Here is a 22,409-nt window from a genome sequence, read left to right as displayed (position 1 = left end):
TTTCTCTAATTGCTAGAGATGTTGAACATTTTTCATATATTTATTGATTAATTGTATGTCATCTTCTGAGAAGTGTCTATTCAGTTCCTTGGCCCATTTATTGATTGGGTTATATGGGGTTTTTTTGGTGTCAAGATGTTTTAGTTCTTTATATATCCTAGAGATTAGTGCTCTATCTGATGTGCATGTGGTAAAACCTTGCTCCCAAAATATAGGTTCTCTATTCACCTCACTGATTGTTTCTTTTGCTAAGAAGCTTTTGAGTTTAAAGCCATCCCATTTATTGATTCTTGATTTTAATTCTTGCACTAGAGGAGTCTTATTTAGGAAGTCGGGGCCTAATCTGACATGATGTAGATTTAGGCCTAATTTTTCTTCTACTAAGCACAGTGCCTCTGGTTTAATTCCTAGGTCCTTGATCTGCTTTGAGTTGAGTTTTGTGCATGGTGAGAGATGGACATCATTACCCTAAGTACATGTATGAAGACACAAGTGGCGTGATTCTACTTTGTGTACAACCAAAAATATGAAAAATTATACTCTGTATGTGTAATATGAATTGTAATGCATTCTGCTGTTATATATAGCAAATTAAAAATTTTAAAAAAAAATAAAAAATAAAGAAAGGAAGAAATATCATTTAAAGTAAAACAATTATAATTGTGCTTCAGCTTTTGTGAAGCAAAACAGTCTTGGACTTAAAAAAGTGTCTATTTTAATTCCTAACTTTTAGATGCCAATTTAGAATTACTGCAAATTTTCATGTATGTTTCAAATTTCTAGTAAGAATTTTCTCATTACTAAAATCATCAAACGATCACTCATGTTTCTTTGGTTCTTGGTGTCTTTTCTAATACCTGCATTATCCACCTGACCCATTCCAGGACAGGTGCCCAGCAACAAGGACTCTCTCATTGACCTCTACTTTGTGTACAACCAGAGATATGAAAAATTGTGCTCTATATGTATAATATAAATTGTAATGCATTCTGCTGTCATATGTAACAAGTTAAAAATTAAAAATAAATTTAAAAAAATAAAGAAAGAAAGATATTTACAAGTAAAACCATTATAATTGTTTTACTCGTCCATTGACCTCTCCTGATTCCTGGAACCTATGACTTCCTCTGACTTGGTTTCAGACATTTGGATAGAGCACATCCTTTAGTATCTTTCTGAGAAAGTAAAGACAAGAAGTAAAATGTTGCCAACTTATAGGCATGAAAATATTTTTTGTCTATGAATGCACAGAAGACAGTTGTTATTGAGAATTCTACTGTCATTCTCATTCTTTTTTAATATTTATTTTTCAGTTTTCGGTGGACACAACATCTTTATTTTATGTGGTGCTGAGGATTGAACCCAGCGCCCTGCGCATGCCAGGCGAGCGCGTTACCACTTGAGCCACATCCCCAGCCCCTCTCTTTCTTAATCTTCATATATGACTTGATTTATCCTTGAAAGTATTGGTAATTTCTCCTTTAAGCCTGGTTTTCTGAAATTCTATAAAATGAATGTTTTTATTTTATTCATTTCTCTGGACATTTGTTGTGATTTTTTTTCCAGATGGCAAAAAAAACATGGAGGTCTTTCCATTGGCACTACTCATTCTCTAGAGTTTACACCTGGCTGCTGAAGCATGAATAAGATGGAGAAGGAGGTAAGGGTCTCATAATTTGAGTGAACTCTTACTTAACCCTTCCTTCAGCCCTGCACTCCATTCTTTCCCAGTGTCTGTGTTCCTGAGTGCTGGGCCCTTAGGCTCAGTTACTTTAGAGAGTGATCACCTTTCCTCTAGGAGAAGTTATCTGATAAATGGTGAGATGGAAGGAACCTGGGCAGGGAGACCTCCTGTTTCTGATTTGTCCTCCCTCTATTTCTTTGACACTTGGTTCTGCAATATACTGAGCCTTATGAAAGTTGTAGGGACACAAATTGACCTGTTCATCCATGTTAAATCTTCCTATTATGACATTCAGGGTACGATTTCAATCATTCTGCCTAATTAGTCACCTCCTGTTCATGTGTTCTGTTTCCTTCCAAAGTTTTATAAAGATTTACTGCTGATGGGAAAGGCAGCGGAGCACAACAGACACTAGTATGGCAATATGTAAATCAATGGATGTGTAACTGATGTGATTCTGCAATCTGTGTATGGGGTGAAGGTGGGAGTTCATAACCCACTTGAATCAAAGTGTGGAATACGATATGTCAAGAAATTTGTAATGTTTTGAACAACCCACAATAAAAAATTAAAAAAAAAAAGATTTACTGCTAATTTCTACACTCTTCAACTTACATAGAAGTAATTCTCATTTGTAATTAATTTATTATCATCTCAATGGAACTCTGACCCAGGGAAAAATATATGTTTATTAACAGAATCTGCTGAGAGGTAATTTTTTTAAAAAAATTAAGGTTGCTTGTAAAAGAGAAAGCTACTAATAACTCAGAAAAAAAAGTCTCTTCTTGGCAAGTATTTATCTAGACTCAGACTTCTAGAATAATAAAATGCATTAGGCACATATTCTGCCTAAATATCATCTCTTTCTCATAAATATGAGCTATTAAAATACTTCTCAGAATCTGGAAATTTTCTCAAGCCATTTACCAAATTTCCAGACTATTTACTATGCTTTAACAAATAATTTCCATCTTCCCTGACCCCATATCAGAACACCACAGTTTCAGAATAAAGATCTATAAGAACACATCTATTATTCAAAGTGGTCCGTTCTCTAGAAAACCAATATACAAGGATGCCTGTGCCTGCTGAAAATTCCCTCCCATGACATCCAAACTCTTTATCCAGAGTATTTTGTCACTAAAATACATATACTTTTCTCTCATTCACTTTCTTCTATTTTCCAAATTTGTCTCATTGTTATCCCCTTGTGACATTAGTAAAAATGATATCTCATAGCCCACACATTTTGATAATTAAGTTTCTCTAAGAGGAAAACTGTGGAGAAGACTTGCAATGTGTCAACTACATCTCTGTGCTCATACCTGTAATTTCTTGGTGCTTCAGCAGGAGCAGGAGTCCATATCTCAGGGTGGTACTTGTTGTTTCTGTTCCAGCTACAAACATGTCAGTTACAGTGGCCAACAAGCTTTCAATAGTAAACTCAGACTGTTGATTGTGATTCTCCTAGGAATGTTTGATTATTTAATTATTAAATAGCTACCATCATATTGAATTACAATAAATCCAAAATAACACAGGTTATTCCAAAAATAAGCATATTTAGAAATAGAAAGTATATTATGCATACAACTGAATTGTATAGCAGAGAATGTAAATTAGTTGACCCAATTTTCATTTTTTATACCCCTTATTTCTTGTTTGCCTTAAAATTCCATTGCCCAGATTTTATTGCACCTATGTTGGTCATGATACATATTTGAAGCCAAAGATGTAAGAGAAGGAATCTGCTAGTATGATTTTCTCTTTCCTTCTTCTTACTAAAACACATATGTGACAATGGAGCTGGTACAGGCAATACTTGGGAACATGAGTATTTCAGCTTTAATGCAAAGACTCATACAACAAGTATAGTGATGAATAATGGCAGGCACATGAGTTCTTGGTGATTCAGGGCTATAGTATTAGCTCTGGACTAAACAATAGGAGACTCTCTGTGTATGAGATATGCATACTATTTTTTAATCCATTGTTAATTTTTTTCTTTCTTATTTACACACAGAATCTTAACTGATACAAAAAGATAAATCAGAGCCAAATCTTGTAGGATATTATGAGTCATAATCAAGAGTTTGCAGTTTTTAGCTGGGCACAGGGGCACATGCCTATAATCCCAGCAATTAGAGAGGTTGAAGCAAGAGGATCGTGAATTCAAAGCCAGCCTCAGCAATGCAGTGAGGCCCTAAGTAACTTAGTAAGACTCTGTCTCAAAAATAAAATATAAAAAAGGCTAGAGGGTTGGGCTGGGGTTGTGGCTCAGTGGTAGCACACTTGCTTAGCACATGTGAGGCATTGGGTTTGATCCTCAGCACCACATTAAAAAATAAATAAATAAAGTTCTTATGTCCATCTACAATTAAAAATATTTTTTAAAGTGGCTAGGAATGTGGTTCAGTGGCTAAGCACCCCTGGGCTCAATCCCTGGTACAAAAAAAAAAAAAGTGAAAGATTGCAGTTTTTAGAGCACAACATGAGCCACAAAGCTGAATAAGAGACTTGCCTCTCCCTCCTCCCCTGAATGCACCTCTACACAAATCAATTCCCTCTCAGAGAAAGTCAGAAATCAGTTGAGAAAGTCTTACACAGTTGCCATCAGAGGAAACATCCATACAAAATGAAATGTAAAAGCCACAAGATTTTTGGGCAGTGACCCCACCCTAAGGACTAAAGCCACACAATCTTGAAGGAATCACCCCCACTCAGATTTTCCCTAAGGAGAGGAGGGATTAGACCACAGTTATTACACCCTAACTCAAAAATTCCGCATGGTTTGTCTCTTCACCAACTCTGGGAATAGAGGGGAGCATGCATCCATGTGTTGTTTGAGGGTTTTTTATATTTTTGCATGCATTTTATATTTTTCTTCTTTTATTAGTACATTATAATTATACATAAATAATTGTCATAAAGATGCTTACTGAGAGAGAGCAATGAAAGAAAAAACTGACAAAGGGGAATGAAAGGAAGGGAGCGGGGATAGGAATAGGAAAGACAGTAGAAAAAAATCTAAAATAATTTTCCAATATATACATATGAAAAGGCCTAAGTAAACCCTACCATCATGCCCAACCATAAGAATGGGTTCCTAATTAGAATAAGATATATCCCATGCTTGTATAATTTTATCAAAATGGATTCTGCTGTCATGTGTAACTAAGAAGAACAAATAAAAATAAATAAATAAAAAGAACAAACTGAGAATTTCAGCAAATTACAGAAAATATATTTCTCAACAACTATAGAAAATATAAAACAGTGCCAAAAAGAAATTATAGTGATGGAGAATGCTATGACTGAACTGAAAAATTCAACAGAGGAATTCGACAGCAAAATAGATGAAGCAGAAGAAAGGATCAGTAAATTCAAATGTAGGTTGCTGCCAATCTGAGAAGAAAAAAAAAGAATGAAAAAGAGTGACGACAGCTTAAGGACATCAAGAACACAATCAAGTGGAACAACATAAGTAATATTGTCATGCCAGAACAGAGATTGAAAGAAGCAAAAAACCTATCAAAATATATAACAATTTCCCAAGTCTGGAAAAAGAATTAGAAATCCAGGTTTGGGAAGTTCAGGGGACACCAAATAAGATGAATCCAAAGAGAACCACACAACACACATAACAGTCAAATTGCCAAAAGTTTAATGCAGAGGATTTTCCCGGCAGCAAGGTAAAGATGACTTATAACATAGAAGGGAATTATAATGAGATTCTCAGTGAATTGATTATTTTCAGCAAAAATCTTATAGGACTGGGTGAGGGACATGCTTATCAATGGAAACTTACCCTGAAATTCTAAATATAAAAATATATATGACAAGCCTACAGCAAACATCATATTCACCACTGCAAAGTTGGAGGCATTGCCTCTAAGACCAAGAAAGCAAAACAGTAACAAAAGGAATGGGAAATGGGCAATCTCTTCAATAAATGTTAACGTGGAAACTGGGTATCCACGTACCCAAGAATAAAATTTGACCATTACCTCAATCCTTGTATAAGACTCGGCTCAAAATTCATTAAAGACTTCATTGTGAGACATGATACTAAAAAACTACCAGAGGGAAAACCTCTATGTCACTGGTCTGGAAGGTGATTTCTCAGATATAGCCACAACACCACAGGCAATGAGAACTAAAATAGCAAATGCGATTTCCTCAAACTAAAAGTGCCTGCACTTCAAAGGAAACAATTATCACAGTGAAGAGACAATCTACAGATCAGCAGAAAGTATTTGCAAATGAGGAGGGGCTAATATCCTAAATATATAAGGAACTCAAATTACTCAATAGCAAGAAAATAAATAACACTATTTACAAATGAACAAAGGATATGAATAAACTCTTCTCAAAAGAAGACTTACAAATGGCCAAAATATATGAAAAAAAATATTCAACATTACAAATCATAAGGGAAATGCTCACTCCATTTAGAATGGCAAAAAAAAAGTCAAATTACTTCAGAGTAATAATAGAGCTGGTGAAGATGTGGAGAAAATAGAACCCTTGCACACTGTTGATGTATATGAAAATTACCAAACAGCATCACAGTTCTCACCACTGCAACTTTCCATACAAAACCTATCATTTGCCTCTCATCTACTCCTCTACCTAAAACTCATTTCTGTAGAGCTGTAGAATATGACAAGAGTGAAGACTTGATTTTGTTTCATGATCTTCAAACTGACAAAGTCCAAAGAGGTGAAAAAATCTCATAGCTGGCTCATACATATACCTGATCAAATCCCACTCCAGGCCAATGTTCAGGTTTTCAGAGTACTTGAAAGAAATTTCCACCTCCTTATCTACCCAAATTCATTTCTGGTTACACTCACCTCAGACTTCTTTCCTCCATCTGTACCACCACACACATTTGAACCTCTCCTCTGAAATCCCCTCCCCTATTTCTCTCAGCAAATACTTGAAGATCTACATCAAACCTCAAGACAAGCAAGAAGACCACATAGGTTAAGCCCTTCCTGCTCATTCTCCCACATGCTGTGTGATAGGTTGTGTCTACTTTTATTTTATGACTTGGTATTCTGTATTTTCTAATGGGTTCATATTTCCATTTCACCAGAGGCATATAATCTGTCTTTCCTCAGACAGTTTATTAGTGCCTAAAAACAGTGTCCATATAGTCTAACTGAATTTAAGAATTCAATTTTAAATCTTCCAAGAGGTTTAGTCCAGATCCATGCATGCACTAGGCACTTAAATGTTTACCAACTGTTTCTTGCCTGACCAATTACATTCCCAATAAGTAAAGAAATTATTATTGAAAGAAGCACAAAATATAAGCAAACAAATAACATTTTACCTGTTTCATTTTGATCAGGAAGCAATCAATGAAGTCCCGGGGATTGTCTAGGTCCAAGGATTCTTGGTGATCTTTTACTTGTTCCAAAACATAACTTTTTATGTAAGCAAAATTTTTAAATACTTTGTTATGACTCCCTGGGAGAAAATCCATGAGAGCAGGGAAAGCACTGCAGACCTTAAAGATTAAAGTAGTATTTATTAGACCAGGAGTAGTGGTGCACCTACAGTTCCAGCTACAAAGTAGGCTGGGCCCATGAGCTGGAGACCAGACTGGGCAACATAGTGAGACCACTTAGCAAAAATAAAATTAAATTTAAAAAAAAATTACTGAAGTCATATACACCTTATGCCAATCATGGTTAAAAAGTGTGATGACATGGCATTTGCAGGTAAATGGATGAAGTTAAAGAATATCATGCTAAGTGAAATAAGCCCATCCCCAAAAACCAAAGGCTGAAAGTTTTCTCTGATATGTGAATGCTGATCTATAATGGGTGAGGGGGGTCAGGAGAAAGCCTGAGAGGAATAAAGGAACTTTAGTAGGGCAAAGAGGAGGGAAGGGAAAGGAGAGGGCTTGGTGGTAGAAAAGATGGCGGAATGAGATGGACATCATTAACCTAATTACATGTATGAAGACACAAATGGTGTGCCTCTACTTTGTGTACAACCAGAGACATGAAAAATTGTGCTCTGTATGTGTATTGAAATGCATTCTGCTGTCATGTATAACAAATAAATAAGCAATTAAAAAAATAAAAAGAAAAAAAGTATGGTGAATTAAAGCTAGATCTCCAATATGTGATTGCACATATAAAGGAATCCTCCATGCTGTCAGGGAGATGGGAATAAACTGACCACGTCATCAAACATGAGAAGAATGTCCCATCCTGATACATTTTTTACAGCATTAGGGCATCCTTATGTCACTTCTCTCACTTACAACCTTGAAATATAGAATGCCATGAATTGCTATGATTCACATGTAACACATGAGCACAGAGGTTAAGGACGTTTGGACAACCTGATACAGAGCACACAGCCACTCCCTGCTATTCCTTCCACCAGCAATAAGCCTCAGGAACAGAATTACGATTTTGTAACTGGGAGGGGTGCAAAGATACCATGAAAACCAGCACTGCATTTTATAGACAAGCACTTGTACACAAGAGTGGTTAAATAACTCCTATAAAATCATGCAATTATCTTTTAGGCAGAGTTTAGGGCACAGTAGCTCAACACAGGGTAATAGTGTGATGTTTGCTTATGGTTCATTTACACCCAAAACCAATCATTCTGGGATCTTGACCCTGGTCACTTTCTCAACTAGGATACCAGCTGAAGCCTCAAACACACTCACTATTCAGAGGATCCTGGCAGCAGCTGTGTCCCAACATTCTCCATCCTTGATATTCTAAATTACAATATTGCTGCCAAGTAATGTCATGAAGAGCTCCTTAGTGTTGACTGGCAGACCAGCCTGTGGGTCATGGAAACTTTTCAACAAGAGCCCTGGACGTCCACTGTGTGCCTGGACATGCTTTGGGGCAGTCACCAAAGTGCTGCCTAGAAACAGAGGTTTGATGGGAAAACCACTAGCCACTGGCTTGAATTCTACCCCAAGATTCAGGCATTTGTCGTCTTTGTAAAAATGAAGGGCTGTCTACCTTTTTGAGAGGTTCATACCATGATACTAAGATCTGGACAGAACTGTGGTGTCTAAACATTTACTTCACAGTAGGCACCAGTAGAGAGCCCATCCCCCACCAAAAAAAAATTCAAAATATCTTGGAAAAGCTGGCAGAATCAACTTTGTCAGAACTCTGGAAGACAGAAGTTTACAACAAAGGGAAAGCTGAGTTTAAAAAAATAAAATAACTAAAACTCACTGGAAAGCTTTGTGGCATTGCTTCTGCTCCTCCCACCTCCCTCCCTGGCTTGGCAGTGGCCTTAAGGAGGGTAGCCCTGTTCCCAGTGAGGGACCCTGGTTCTTGGTTCCAGAGGAGCAGAGATTGTGTTTCTCTGTTGTAACCTATCGAGGACTACCTGAAAGACAGAAGTAAAGCCTTTGTATCCTCTTCATCTGAGTCAGAACTCACTGGGGCAGAAAAGCACAATGGCAATATCAAAAACCTCATAATGAAAAAAAAAACTCATAATGTCCTACAGAAGGAAAAAAAATTTAACTTAGAATGTCATGAAGCAACCCTAAACCAGCCAGGGCAAAAGAGTACAGTGAAGGCACAACAGCCTAGGAAGGAAAGCTGGGAGGAGGGTATCTTTGAAAAATTACAACATTCAAAAGCACCCACACATTCTGATAAATTCAAACAAATTCAAACAGGCCCAGGGCAGAATTTGGGCTAAGAAAAGACCCTAAGTTTTCACCTCTGCTGAATTCTAGGCTGCCTACAAGCAAGTTGCCTGGCATAGAGTCAATCTGGAGAAAGTTCCTCCCTCCCTCCCTCCCTCCATTTATTTTGGCCCTTCTTCTTTTTTTCTTCTTTCCTTTGGTTCATCTTTTCTCTCTCTCTGACTCTCTGCCTCTCTCTCCTCCCCCTGTCCTCCATTTTCTTTCTCTCTCTTTTTGGCTCCTCACCTTCAAGGACATTTCTGTTGAAACTACGGGTACATAAGCTAAAGGAGCAGAGATTTCAGAGACCACACATGACAAAGATTACAGACTTTTAAAAAATGACTTAGAAAAGTCACACAGTTTAGAATTTGTGCTTATTTCATTAGTTTTTCTTTTCATATACCATGTATGACTTTTGCCATGTTGTTGAAAACAACATTCTACAGAAAGGAGAGAGAGACACTATCAAACAAAAAAAAAAAAGAAACAAAGAAAAGAAAACCAAAAAACCAGGAAGGAGGATGAATCTGCTTTCCAAACAATTATCTATAAACTGAGGTATGAGAGAAATGTTTGAATAGTGAACACAATGGACACTGATGTAGAACTTCAGACTTGTCAGAGAAATAAACACAAATGGTTGTTAAGAAAAGATGATCTTGGCCTCACCTGCATCCATGGGGAATTCAAAATCTTGAAGTTTTCATTAAATTTTCCCATCAAGTTAAGAAAATTCTTATCTTTATAATCAAAACGATTCTGGAAAATAATGGAGCAGATCACATTGCAAGGAGCGCAGCCCAGGATGAAGGTAGGATCACTGGGTGAGCCTGAAGAATTGGAAACAATTTTGAAAGACATTAAAATATACATATAAAAGTCTGTGTTTTTAAAGTCACAAACAAGGGTAACTTTAGAATCTCTAAAACAATTCTGACACAGAACTCTCACATGCTTAAAATCAACACATCATTTTTCCTTTGATCCTAAATTGACTATTCTATCCTAGCTGTCTTAATAATTGTTATACAAATACTCTTTTAATATTCACGCCTCAAGTAAACATCACTCTTTGTGTGCATGATTCTGATCCAAGGTCCCTGTTACTTTGGAAGGCAAAGGGTAAAAACTTTGAGTGGCCACTAAATACACAATGAAATATTACTCAGCAATAAAAGAGAATAAAATCATGGCATTTGCAGGTAAATGGATGGGGTTAGAGAAGATAATGCTAAGTAAAGTTAGCCAATCCCAAGAAACCAAATGTCAATGTTTTCTCTGATATAAGGAGGCTGATTCATAATGGGATAGGGAGAGGGAGTGTGGGAGGAATAGACGAACTCTAGATAGGGCAGGGTTCTTGGAGGGGAAGGGAGGGGGCATTGGGTTATAATGATGGTGGAATGTGATGATCATTATTATCCAAAGTGCATGTATAAAGACACGAATGGGTGTGAATATACTTTGTATACAACCAGAGATATAAAAAATTGTGCTCTATATGTGTAATAAGAATTGTAATACATTCCGCCATCATATATAAATTTAAAAAAAGAATAAAAAAAAACAGTAAGGGCTAGAGTCATAGCTCAGTCGTAGAGTGCTTACCTAGCATGTGTGAGGCACTGGGTTTGATTCTCAGCACCACATATAAATAAATAAACAAATAAAGGTCCATAAACAACTAAATAAATTAATTAAAATATGAAAAAATCTTTAAAAATAAAACACCTAGTAAGGACTTGGGATATGGCTCAATGTTAGTGGACTTGCCTATCATGGGAGAGGCCTTGGATTTAATCCTCAGTACAGGGGGTGAAGAGAAAACCCTTAATAATTTGAGTTAGTGCTGAAGCACATTGTCAAGATGAGCAAAAGGTATGACTTATGCAGTCCAGGGGGAGAAATAAAGAATATCCATATGCTTTTGCCCTTTTCAATGCTTTATTCACTCAAATCACTCAATACAATTTCACTCTACAAGTTCTTACTCAAGAAAACAACAATCCTTAATGCTAGGCACTGCAATAGACATAATCGATTCACAGCAAACAATTCTAGATTAAGTAATTCTAAGCACTGCAAACACACTTAATCATGACAGGCTCATGACAGACATTCCCTCTGCATGCTAAGTTCAAGTGTCAGATCAAAAGTCTCAAGCCTTAGTTAGGCTCTAAGTCCAGCAGATGCACACTCACTCAGACCACAGTGATCAGGTCCAGAACCAAGGCAGGTTTCTGAGGTGGAGCTGATGGCCTGTTTAGGAGGTAGTCCTAGGGAGAAGTTGCAGGTCTCACCAGGGTCAAGATGTGGCTGTAGAGTTTGAGAGCGGTGAGGACAATGCAGAGGTTCAGGCAGATGAAATGAGTTGGGATGTCAGTCCAGTCCTCAACAGGCTCTCCAGCTTGTGTCATCAGTATCAAATGGATGAATATTTGTTCATTTGCTCTATTATTTATACTAAATTTGGGGGCTTTTGACACCCCCTTCAATCCTTATCAGTTACCACCAGATTTCAGTTACCACCAGATTTCTCAGTGACATCATTTACCCTGGGGTTAACACATCTGGTCTGGTGGTCTCCCCCCTGATCTTCTCACCTTTTCCTCTTACCAGGCCAGGACAGCCTGCCAGGGGCTGCACTCTGTTTATTATGGTAAGGGAAGTAACTTGTTTGAGGTCATACTGGAGGCCTCTGTGGTTGTGCCTGGTGAGACTGCAGGTTTCAAACTGGAGTTTATAATTTGGAGTTGCTTAGGCTCAGGCCTAAGGCCATCCTCACACACATCCACCTGGGAAGCTTGTAAAAAGTTAAACATTGACATAGGAAGGATTAAGCAACCTGGAAACTTTTATATGGAATGAATAGTTTAAGAAATTATAGGAACTATATGTAGAACCAGCACAGAAGCTGACTAAATTAGAGAGAATAACTACAGGAAATGCAGGCATTTGCAGGTAAATACAAATGTAAAAAGGCAAAAACTATCCATGTTATATGAAAAGAAAACCTAACAAAAATTAGCACATACTCTTGGGGCTAGGGTTGTAGCTCAGTGGTAGAGCGCTTGCCTGGCATGTGTGAGGCCCTGGGATTCTCAGCACCACATATAAATGAATAAATAAAATAAAGGTCCATCAGCAACTAAAATAAATACTTTTTTTAAAAAATTAGCACATACTCTAAGATAGATCTATTAGCTTAAGATAAGTGAAATAAGAAATCTTCATTTCAAATTTAAATCACAGGTTGGACAAACACAAAAGGTTACATCAATAAATGAAGTCCTTTTATTTCTTCATTTCAATACTGAAAGGGAAAATTAAAAAAAAAAAAAAAAAAAAAAAAGAATCTCCTGCTCTAGGAAATAGTGTCCGTCATCACAGAGTCCACCTTTACTGTATTTGGGCAAATCTTGGGCTCCTGTGGAAATATGGGTTATTGCTCTATATAGTTATCAACAGAATACTGAATGTGTAAGAATGGCCTTAACCTAAGAAGGGCCTTAACCCAAGTAACTCCATTTTAAAATAAAACCACAGTCCCCACCAAGCAAGCCTACAGAGCCCTCTAATATTGTCATCAGGCAGAGCCTGATAAAAGCAAGTCACTTTCCACAACCCCGATAAAAACTCAGAGTGAAGTCACTGTCATTTGCCTTTGTCCTGATAAAGTCAGAGGCAAGAAATCAGGCCTCAACTCACTGGTACAGTAATCCTGACCCCAGAATCAAAAGACCTCACTGAGAAACCCAGTAGCGGCTGATAGGGATCAAAAGGGTGAGTAGAAGCCCCAAAATCTAGCATAAATGAAGGAGCAAATGAACAGACATTCAGCCAGCTATACACTGATGCCCCCACATGCCAGAGAGCCTGATGAGGACCTGGACTAACATCCCAACTCTTCTCATCATCTGCCTGATCCTCTGCATCATCCTCACCACTCTGAAACTCTACAGCCATATCTTGATCCTGGTGAGCAGCGACTTCTCCTTATGATGGTCTCCTCAGCGGCCATCAGTGTCACCCCAGGAGAATCCTCCATTGGTTCCTGACCTGATCACCGTGGTCTGAGTGAGTGTGCATCTGCTGGACTTAAGGCCTAAGCTTGAGACTTCAGATCTGGCACTTGAGCTTAGCACGCAGAGGGAATGTCTGTAATGAGTCTGTCATGATTAAGTGTGTTTGCAGTGTGCTTAGAATTAACTTAGAATTGTTTGCTTTGAATTAATTATGTCTATTGCAGTGCCCAGCATTAAGGATTGTCATTTTCATTTTTTAAAATATTTTTTAGTTGTAGTTGAACACAATACCTTTATTCTGTTTATTTATTTTATATTTATGTGGTGCTGAAGATCGAACCCAGCACCTCACACGCACTAGGTGAGCACTCTACTGCTGAGCCACAACCCCAGCCCCAGGAGTGTCATTTTCTTGATTAATAACCGATAGAGTGGAATTGTATTGAGTGATTTGAGTGAATAAAGCATTGAAAAGGGGCAGAAGCGCATGGACGTTCTTTATTTCTCCCTCTCAACTGCAAAGTCACACCTTTGCCCATTGCAAAGTATGTTATTACGAATTTTAAATTTGAACATCATTTAGGTCTATTCCATAATTTTACAGAAAAGAAAATGGGAAATTTTTCTTTTTTGAATGGGCAACATTTAAATAAAATTTCTGTAACAAAATTAGCCAAAAAAAAAAACACCTTTATATGTAAAAGCCCCCAAATATGCATTATAGATATAATTAAGGGGAATTTGAATGAAAAGTGTTATGAAGAAATAATAGGGAATTAAATAATAGAAAACTGTTTAGTTAACAACTCTTATGTCTGGCACTTTTTCAGGTGAAATCCTAGGGCATTAAGCTTTCAAGAAAAAAATTCTTATTTTACTTTGGAAGATAAGGAATAATTTGAAATTTCTCTCTGTGAATGTGTTTGTTTCACACACAAAAAAAATCTGATTTTCAATCTTTCCCTTCATTTAGAAAAAAACTTAGTATATTTTAGGGTAATTTCAAGCTGGAAATCAATATGTCATAGATGAATAGAGTTTGCACTGGGGGTAAGTAATTACCATAAAACCTCTAACCCCAAACTAAATAGTTTTAAGATGCTCCTGGGATCCTGTTTTTGCTTGGATGTGCTGAAGACAAAAAAGCAGGAGATCATAACCATTGAAAAGACTGGTAGTTATTACAGTCCCCAAATAAAAAATGCTAGTCCCCACAGGGCCAATTTCCGTCAGGAGGCAAAAGAAGCAAGGGGAAGTCATGGAGCAAAAACCTCATTGGAGTTTGCAACAGAAGGAATGAGTGAAGTAGGGTAGGTACACTGTGTATCTCATTGGATAATCTGAATAATTTCAGTGGGCTCGGGACTATAGAGATCATCAATAGTTATTCTATAGCTGTCCCTGGGATGATTAAGAGCAAGGAGAATGTAGCTTCTCTGAGAGTGATAGAGGACCCCTACACAGCTTCTCTCATGCAGAAATCACCAGTGCTGTGCCCCCTTGCAGGACTCTTGACCTCAGCATTCAAGGAGGACTCTGGCTCCTGACAACCAACTCCCAAAGTACTAGGGCTTGCAAGCACCTTAGCACCGCTGCAAAACTCCCAGATGCCACTCCACTCCACTCCACGCAGGACACTTAGATGCTACCTACCCTCAGGAACTCCAGCCGCCACTCCCCTGTGGACCCCCATCTACCAATAAGGGGATCCCTGGGTCGCCTCCATCTGGCGACTCAACTCCGCAGCTACTGCCATAGTCCCGTCCCCTACATGGTAATCTGTATGCACCTGGGGACATCTCACAGGCTCTGAAGGCAGCCAAAGCCACAGTACTGAATGTTACAGAGCTCATTTCTGAACACATCACACAATGCCATTGCCTGGCTCTCCCCACCCAACCCAAAACCCGGCGCTGGAAGCAGACCGCCTCCATCTTGGCTTACCTTCTTCACCATATTTGGTGGAGGAAGTTCCCAGATCGGAACTCCAGCTGGCCAGGTGCCTACTTTCCAACTCCCCCCTTTTCCCCAGCACAGTAACTGCCCAACACAAAACATCTCTCAGTGGTACAGGTGCACAGTGTGACCCTGGAGCAGCCCCTGGAAGCCCTGGTGAGAGAGGTCCCTCAATTGGGAACTACTAAGGGAGAGGGAGATGGGGCTAAAGTTTAGAGACTAATGGAGAGATCAGGAACTGGGAAATCTTCAGGCAAGATAAAGGGAGATAGGACCCAATGCTCAAGTCATATGAGCAGACCCAAAAAGAGAACCATGAGGTGTAGTCTCCCTGTAGGGACTGGCGGGACCCATTCCTCACTTCCAGGCACCCTACAACAGGACCAGTCTTTCCACCCTGGTTACCTTCACCATTCTGAGGGAAGAGATATCAGCTAACAACAGACAACACCACCTATTGGATGAGAAGGGAAGCACAAAAGATACTGCTCTCTAAGATATCAACAATCCTGGTTTCTTCCTTGGAGACTTTTTTAATTTTTCTCTTTTTCTTCTCTCCCTCTATCCTCCTGGCCTCACATCCCCAACATATGTGAAACCAAGTACTTTGCATGATTTAGGATTTTGAGGACTGGGGCATTTGAATAATACACTATAGGTGTGTTGTATAGGCCTTTTTTTTTCTTTTCTTTTTCTTTTCCCCTCCAATTGTTACTATTTTAACATCCTTTATTTTTCTGAATACATATGTGTGTTTGTTTTATGTACTCTACTGACTTCCCACTTACTTGTCTACCCAAAATTACTTCCTCTCTATTCTCTTGCTACTAATCCTCTTCATTAGATTTCTCTTTCACACTTCCTAAGATATATTAACTCTACATCCTCACATACTACCTCCTCAGCATATTGTCCTATGTCTCACCCCCAGTTCATTGTCCACCTTTTCAGAAACTGTAAACCCTTTTACAAACCTACTGATTATATTATAGATAATAATATAATTCAACATTTCTGTACATTGACCAAACTGTAAACATCTTAATAGCAACGAATTGTTCATAGGTGGTATATTGTTGATAGTGGAATCTGTTAATGTTGTCCTTCCCCATAAAGGAGAGGTATTGGAACCATACAGAAGCACTATAAGCCTATAGGGTTAAAACAATAACACCCCAGGCCCACAGAGCTAGAAGGGAAGACACACGAGCAACATGAAAAGACAAGGGAAGAAAGTGCCCCAAACAAATCAAGAAAATACATCATTAGCATCCATGGCCAGCACAGCAGATGAAATGACAGAGAAGGAGTTCAGGATGTACATAATTAAAATGTGCATATCATCCTGTGCATTTAAGGATGATAAAAGAGAGCAAATACAGGCAGCAGAATATCATTTTGACAAGGAGCTACATGAACAAATACAGAAAGCAAAAGATACTCCAACAGGGAGATAGAGGTTCCAGAAAAAAAAAAAGAAAAGAAACAGAAATCCTTGAAATGAAAGCAACAATAAACCAATTGAAAGCTTCACCAACAGAGTAGATCACTTGGAAGACAGGACATCAGACAATGAAGACAAAATATATAATCTTGAAAAGAGCGTAGACCACACAGTAAAAATGGTAAGAAACCATGAGCAGAACATTCAAGAAATATGGGATAGCATAAAAAGACCAAATTTAAGAGTTATTGGGAAAGAGGAAGACATAGAGTTCCAAATCAAAAGAATGAACAATCTATTCAATGAAATAATTTCAGAAAACTTTCCAAACATGAAGAATGAGTTGAAAAACCAAACTTAATAAGCCTACAGGATGCCAAATGTACAAAATCACAACAGATCCACACCAAGGCACGTTATAAAGAAAATGCCCAACATACAGAATAAGGACAGAATTTTAAAAACCACAAGAGAACAAAATCAGATTACATATAGGGAGAAAACAATTTAGGATAACAGCATATTTTTCAACATAGACCCTGAAAGCTAGAAGATCCTGAAAAAACATATATCAAGCTCTGAAAGAAAATGGATGCCAACCAAGAATCTTGTATCCAGCAAAATTAAGCTTTAGATTTGATGACAAAATAATCTTCCATGATAAATGAAAGTTAAAAGAATTTGTAGCTTGGGCTGGGGATGTGGCTCAAGCAGTAGCACGCTTGCCTGGCATGCGTGCGGCCCGGGGTTTGATCCTCAGCACCACATACAAAAACAAAGATGTTGTGTCCACCAAGAACTAAAAAATAAATATTAAAATTCTCATTCTCTCTCTCTCTCTCTCTCTCTCTCTCTCTCTCTCTTTAAAAAAAAAAGAATTTGTAGCTAGAAAACTGGCACTACAAAACATCCTTGGCAAAATATTCCATGAAGAGTAAATGAAAAACAATAATGAAAATCAGCAGAGAGGTAGTACCCTAGAGGAAAAACTAATCAAAGGAGAAAACAAGTAAAGTTAAATAACAAAAATAAACAAATATGGCTGGGAATACAAACCATGTCTCAATAATAACCCTGAATGTTAATGACCTAAAATCACCAATCAAAAGACATTGGCTGGCAGAAAACAAAAACAAAAACAACAATATGCTGCCTCCAGAAGACTCATCTGATAGAAAAGACATCCACAGACTGAAGGTGAAAGAGTGGGAAAACTCATGCCACTCACATAGACTGTGGAAGCAAGCAGGGGTTTCCATCCTCATATCAAATAAAGTAGACTTCATGATAAAGTTAGTTAAAAGGGATGAAGAAAGACATTTCATACTGCTCAAGGGAACCATACACCAACAAGACATAACAATTATAAATATATATGCACCAAACGATTGAGCATCTTTGTTCATCAAACAAATTCTTCTCAAGTGAAGAGTCAAATTGACCACAACACAATAATCTTGGGTGACTTTAACACATCTCTCTCACCATTGGATAAATCGTTCAAACAAAAGTTGAATAAAGAAACTACAGAGCTCAATAATACAATCAATAACTTTGACTTAACTGATATATATAGAATATTTTATACTTCATCAAGTGAATACACTTCATTAAGTGAAAACACTTTCTTTTCAGCACATGTGCTGAGAAGAAAGTGTATTTAGACCATTTTAGACAATGGTCTAAAATAGACCATATATGCCACAAAGCAACTCTTAACAGATACAAAAAAGTAGAAATACTACCCTGCATTTTATCAAATCATAATGGAATGAAATTAGAAACCAATGACAAAATAAAAATTACTCCAACTCCTGAAGACTAGACAATATGCTACTGAATGAACAATGGGTTGCAAAATACATCAAGGAGGAGATTAAAAACAACAATAAGTGTTGGCGAGAATATCAGGGAAAAGGCACACTCATATATTGCTGGTGTCACTGCAAAATGGTGCAGCCAATATGGAAAGCAGTATTCAAATTCCTTGGAAAACTGGGAATGGAACCACCTTTTGACCCAGCTATCCCATTCCTTGGTCTAGACCCAAAGGACTTAAAAAACAGCATACTACAGGGACACAGCCACATCAATGTTTATAGCAGCACAATTCACAATAGCTGAACTCTGGAGCCAACCTAGATGCCCTTCAGTAGATGAATGGATTAAAAAAATGTGGCATTTATACACAATGGAATATTACTCAGCAATAAGAGAAAATAAAATCATGGCATTTGCAGGTAAATGGATGATGTTGGTGAAGAAAATGCTAAGTGAAGTTAGCCAATCCCAAAAAACAAATGCCAAATGTTTTCTCTGATATAAGGAGGCTGACTCATAGTGGGGCAGGGACAGGGAACATGGAAGGAATAGATGAATTCTAGATAGGGCAGAGGGGTGGGAGGGAAAGGAAAGGGACAGGGGATTAGCAAGGATGGTGGAATGTGATGGACATCATTATCCAAAGTACATGTATGAAGACATGAATTGGTGTGAATATACTTTGTATACAACCAGAGATATGAAAAATTGTGCTCTATATGTATAATATGAATTGCAATGCATTCCACTGTCATATATAATAAATTTAAAATTTTTTTAAATTAAATATTTTGTAGCAGCCAAAAAAAATAGTTCATTGTTTACAGGGAACACAATAGATGAGTCCTGCACTAAGAGATGCCTAGGCAAATAAATCACAGAAAAGCACCACTCCTGTCAGAAATTGCAGGCATGGGTCATAAAACAAACCCAGACATGTCAGTGAGGCTGATGGAACAAATATGAAACAATTAAGTGACAGCACATGTCACTTTCTTATGCTCCATAAAGATGTGATGAGGTCATTCCCCATATCTACTTGACAAGTGCTCCCTGATAAAATGCTCTAGAAATAGTTGATCCACAATTACATGACAGGAAAAATGTTAGTCTTTAATGACTTTTTTTTTTTGTATTGAGTCTCAGAACTTTCTGTCTTCATGATATATGGATTTGAAAACAAATAAATAAGCTGGGGAAAATGTAGGATTCAATGAGTGTTTTACCTACACTTCATTCATAGTCATCATGAACAAAAAAACAAACATACAAACATGAAAGCCCCATTGGCTCTCTGCCTCACACCATTGCCTCCTCCCCATGAGAGATAGAAATCACCACCCAAGGATGAAATATCCGGCCACCCCTGCAATGTTTGGAAGGACCTCATAAGAGAAGAGAGCAGTGTGTTGAGGTGAATAACATAAGAGTCACCCACCACTGTTCTTCCTCAACTCCTCCACAAGGCAGCGGGCTTCCTCTTGAACGCGGTCTTCAATGCTCCTCTTTCCCATCCCAAAATTCCTCAGGGTCATGAGGGAGAAGCGTCGGAGCTCCTTCCATTTTGTTCCATTGCTGAAAATGACTCCTAACAGAATGAAATATAGAGAGAAATCCAAAGCAAAGAAGAGAAAAATGACACAGGGCAGCCAAGATCTGTCTGAAGAGCTCAAATCTCATCCCCAGGACCACTGCCTGAAACACACTTGCACACTCATGCACATTCACACTCACCAAGTTCATTATTAAGTCTTTCAATTACTGGGAAAGTGCCTCTTCCAGAAAACGCCTCTCCTAGATCATCCAGGGCTTCCTTCACAGCTTCATAGCCATGCACCACCACCATGGGCTTCCTGCCCAAATACAGTGTAAACACAGGGCCATAGACTTTTGACAGCTGGAAATAGGAAAGAAATGCAAATATTAGCAAGTCATAATTTCAAAATGTTCATGATTCCAACTAACATTATTATGTTGTTGCTATTTTTATTCTACCAAACACAATTTTCAATCTTGCTGAATTTTATACATAAATAAGATGGTAGTTGTTGATTGTTACAGCCGCCACATACACAATGACTCATTTGCCAGGAAATTGTCAGGGAAATTACTATGTGAATGGTCACAATTAATCAGTACCTTGAGACAGATTTATTTACTGTTTTACAAGTAAAGAGACTGAGGTTCAAAGACTTTCAGATTCATTTCAGTTTCCCATAGCTAATAAACAGAATATCCAAATTTGTCAACTTCTGGTACCTGAGCAATTTGTATCAGTCACCAATGCCTAGAATAGCTGCTGTTGGACACTGCTTGAGAGTCACCTGATCTCCATTTTTAAACATCCCTCCAGATGATTCTAATGCATAGACCAGTTTGAGATCCACCAATATTATTAACTCGGGAAGAGAGTGGTCACAACAGAGAAATATCAGGACATGAAGCATTCCATAGAAGGACAATTCCTTCCACACTGGACATTCATAGGTCACAGACAGGAACTCTATGCAGTGCCCAAAAGCATTCTGATGCCACTCAGCTGGCTCTCATAAATTCTTTCTTTTATTCACATATGTTTTTATAGACCCATAGGTATTTCCTTGACAACAGATAAATTTGCTTCTGTGGAGAAGTTTATCATGGCTAATCTAAACAAAATATACACCATGTTCAGTAAAGGACTTCTTGAATAAAATCTCTAATCTCAAAACATTTGTGCTGTCACTTACCTTCAGGCAAAAAGTCATAGCAAATGACTATGAATCAAAGAAGCTTAGTACTTTATCATTTTGAATCTACCACACAATTTAATTATTTCTCTCCTAGCAAAATGCATTATTATAATTTCACTTTATCTGACAGTGACAAATCAAAACTAATAATCCACAGGGAGTATTTGCCTTATAAAAATATCTTTTAACAATTTGCCTCCATTGGTATATTTTATTTAAAAGAGTGAATTATTCATCCTTTGCAAGCCACTGAAGGAGCACAAAGCATACTTACATGAGTTAAGGATTTGCTGATGTTCTTAACATCTATCTGCAGGATATTTCCAATAATTGGGAGAGGAGTAGGGCCAGGAGGGAGCTTCCCCCTCCCAGAGCTCTGTCTCCATGCTGAGAGGAGAAGCAGACAGGAAACACCAAGGACCAAGGCCACGACTAGGTCCATTGAACCTTCTCTTCTAACTGAAACAGCTGTGAGCCTGCAATCCACAGATTTTATAACACTCCCTGCTAACTTGTGGCTCTTTGACACATAAGTGGCCCATGAGCTGATTGTCCTTTAATCTCTCTTCTGAGTGGACTTTGACCCATGGAAAAAAACATGAAAATAAGGTGTTCCCTACACTTGCACTCCTTCCCACAGCCCCACCCTGGAGACTCTAGCGTACCTAGTCTGGGGTGAATCCTAGGTACTATTTTTAATGTTTTTAAAACACCCCATTGTTTCCAACGTGCACCCAGAATTGAGAACCAATGAGAAAAATTTTTTGTTGAAAAATTGTTCAAACTTCTCAATTCTTAGACTGACAACCAGTTGGAAATTTCTGACATTTAGGTCAATCCATGTGTTTTATTCCTTGCATGTAAAATAATGATTACCCAGTCATGACTCTCAAACTCTTCATACCATTACTCTTTTTAAATATTTTATTCTGCTGTACTAACATTACAGTTGCTTAAACAGGTAAGAGCTATTATAAGTCTTGAATGACTGAACATGTATCAAGTAACTAGCTAATATACATTTCTTTTACTAATAAGTGCTTTCTAGAGG

At 37.9% G+C, this 22,409-nt stretch overlaps 1 protein-coding gene across 1 annotated transcript in view; it reads right to left on the bottom strand.

Moving 5' to 3' along the window:
- The window catches only part of LOC107149731 (cytochrome P450 2C55), a 30,090-nt gene extending 8,077 nt beyond the window's left edge, over positions 1–22,013 (bottom strand). Inside the window, exons 1-6 of the mRNA XM_015494549.2 lie at positions 21,633–22,013; positions 20,361–20,523; positions 20,065–20,214; positions 10,050–10,210; positions 7,026–7,202; positions 3,010–3,151 (exon numbers count right to left, since the gene is read on the bottom strand). Of these exons, the coding sequence (XP_015350035.1) occupies positions 3,010–3,151; positions 7,026–7,202; positions 10,050–10,210; positions 20,065–20,214; positions 20,361–20,523; positions 21,633–21,800 (961 nt within the window). The 5' untranslated portion in view covers positions 21,801–22,013. The remainder of the gene's footprint in view (positions 1–3,009; positions 3,152–7,025; positions 7,203–10,049; positions 10,211–20,064; positions 20,215–20,360; positions 20,524–21,632) is intronic.
- Between the last annotated feature and the right edge of the window lie 396 nt (positions 22,014–22,409).

Source organism: Marmota marmota, unplaced genomic scaffold, assembly GCF_001458135.2.
Source record: "Marmota marmota marmota unplaced genomic scaffold, marMar, whole genome shotgun sequence".
In the NCBI taxonomy this organism is placed as follows: Eukaryota; Metazoa; Chordata; class Mammalia; order Rodentia; family Sciuridae; genus Marmota; species Marmota marmota.
Note: the sequence above shows the minus strand (reverse complement) of the source record. Positions and strands in the feature narration are given on the sequence as shown.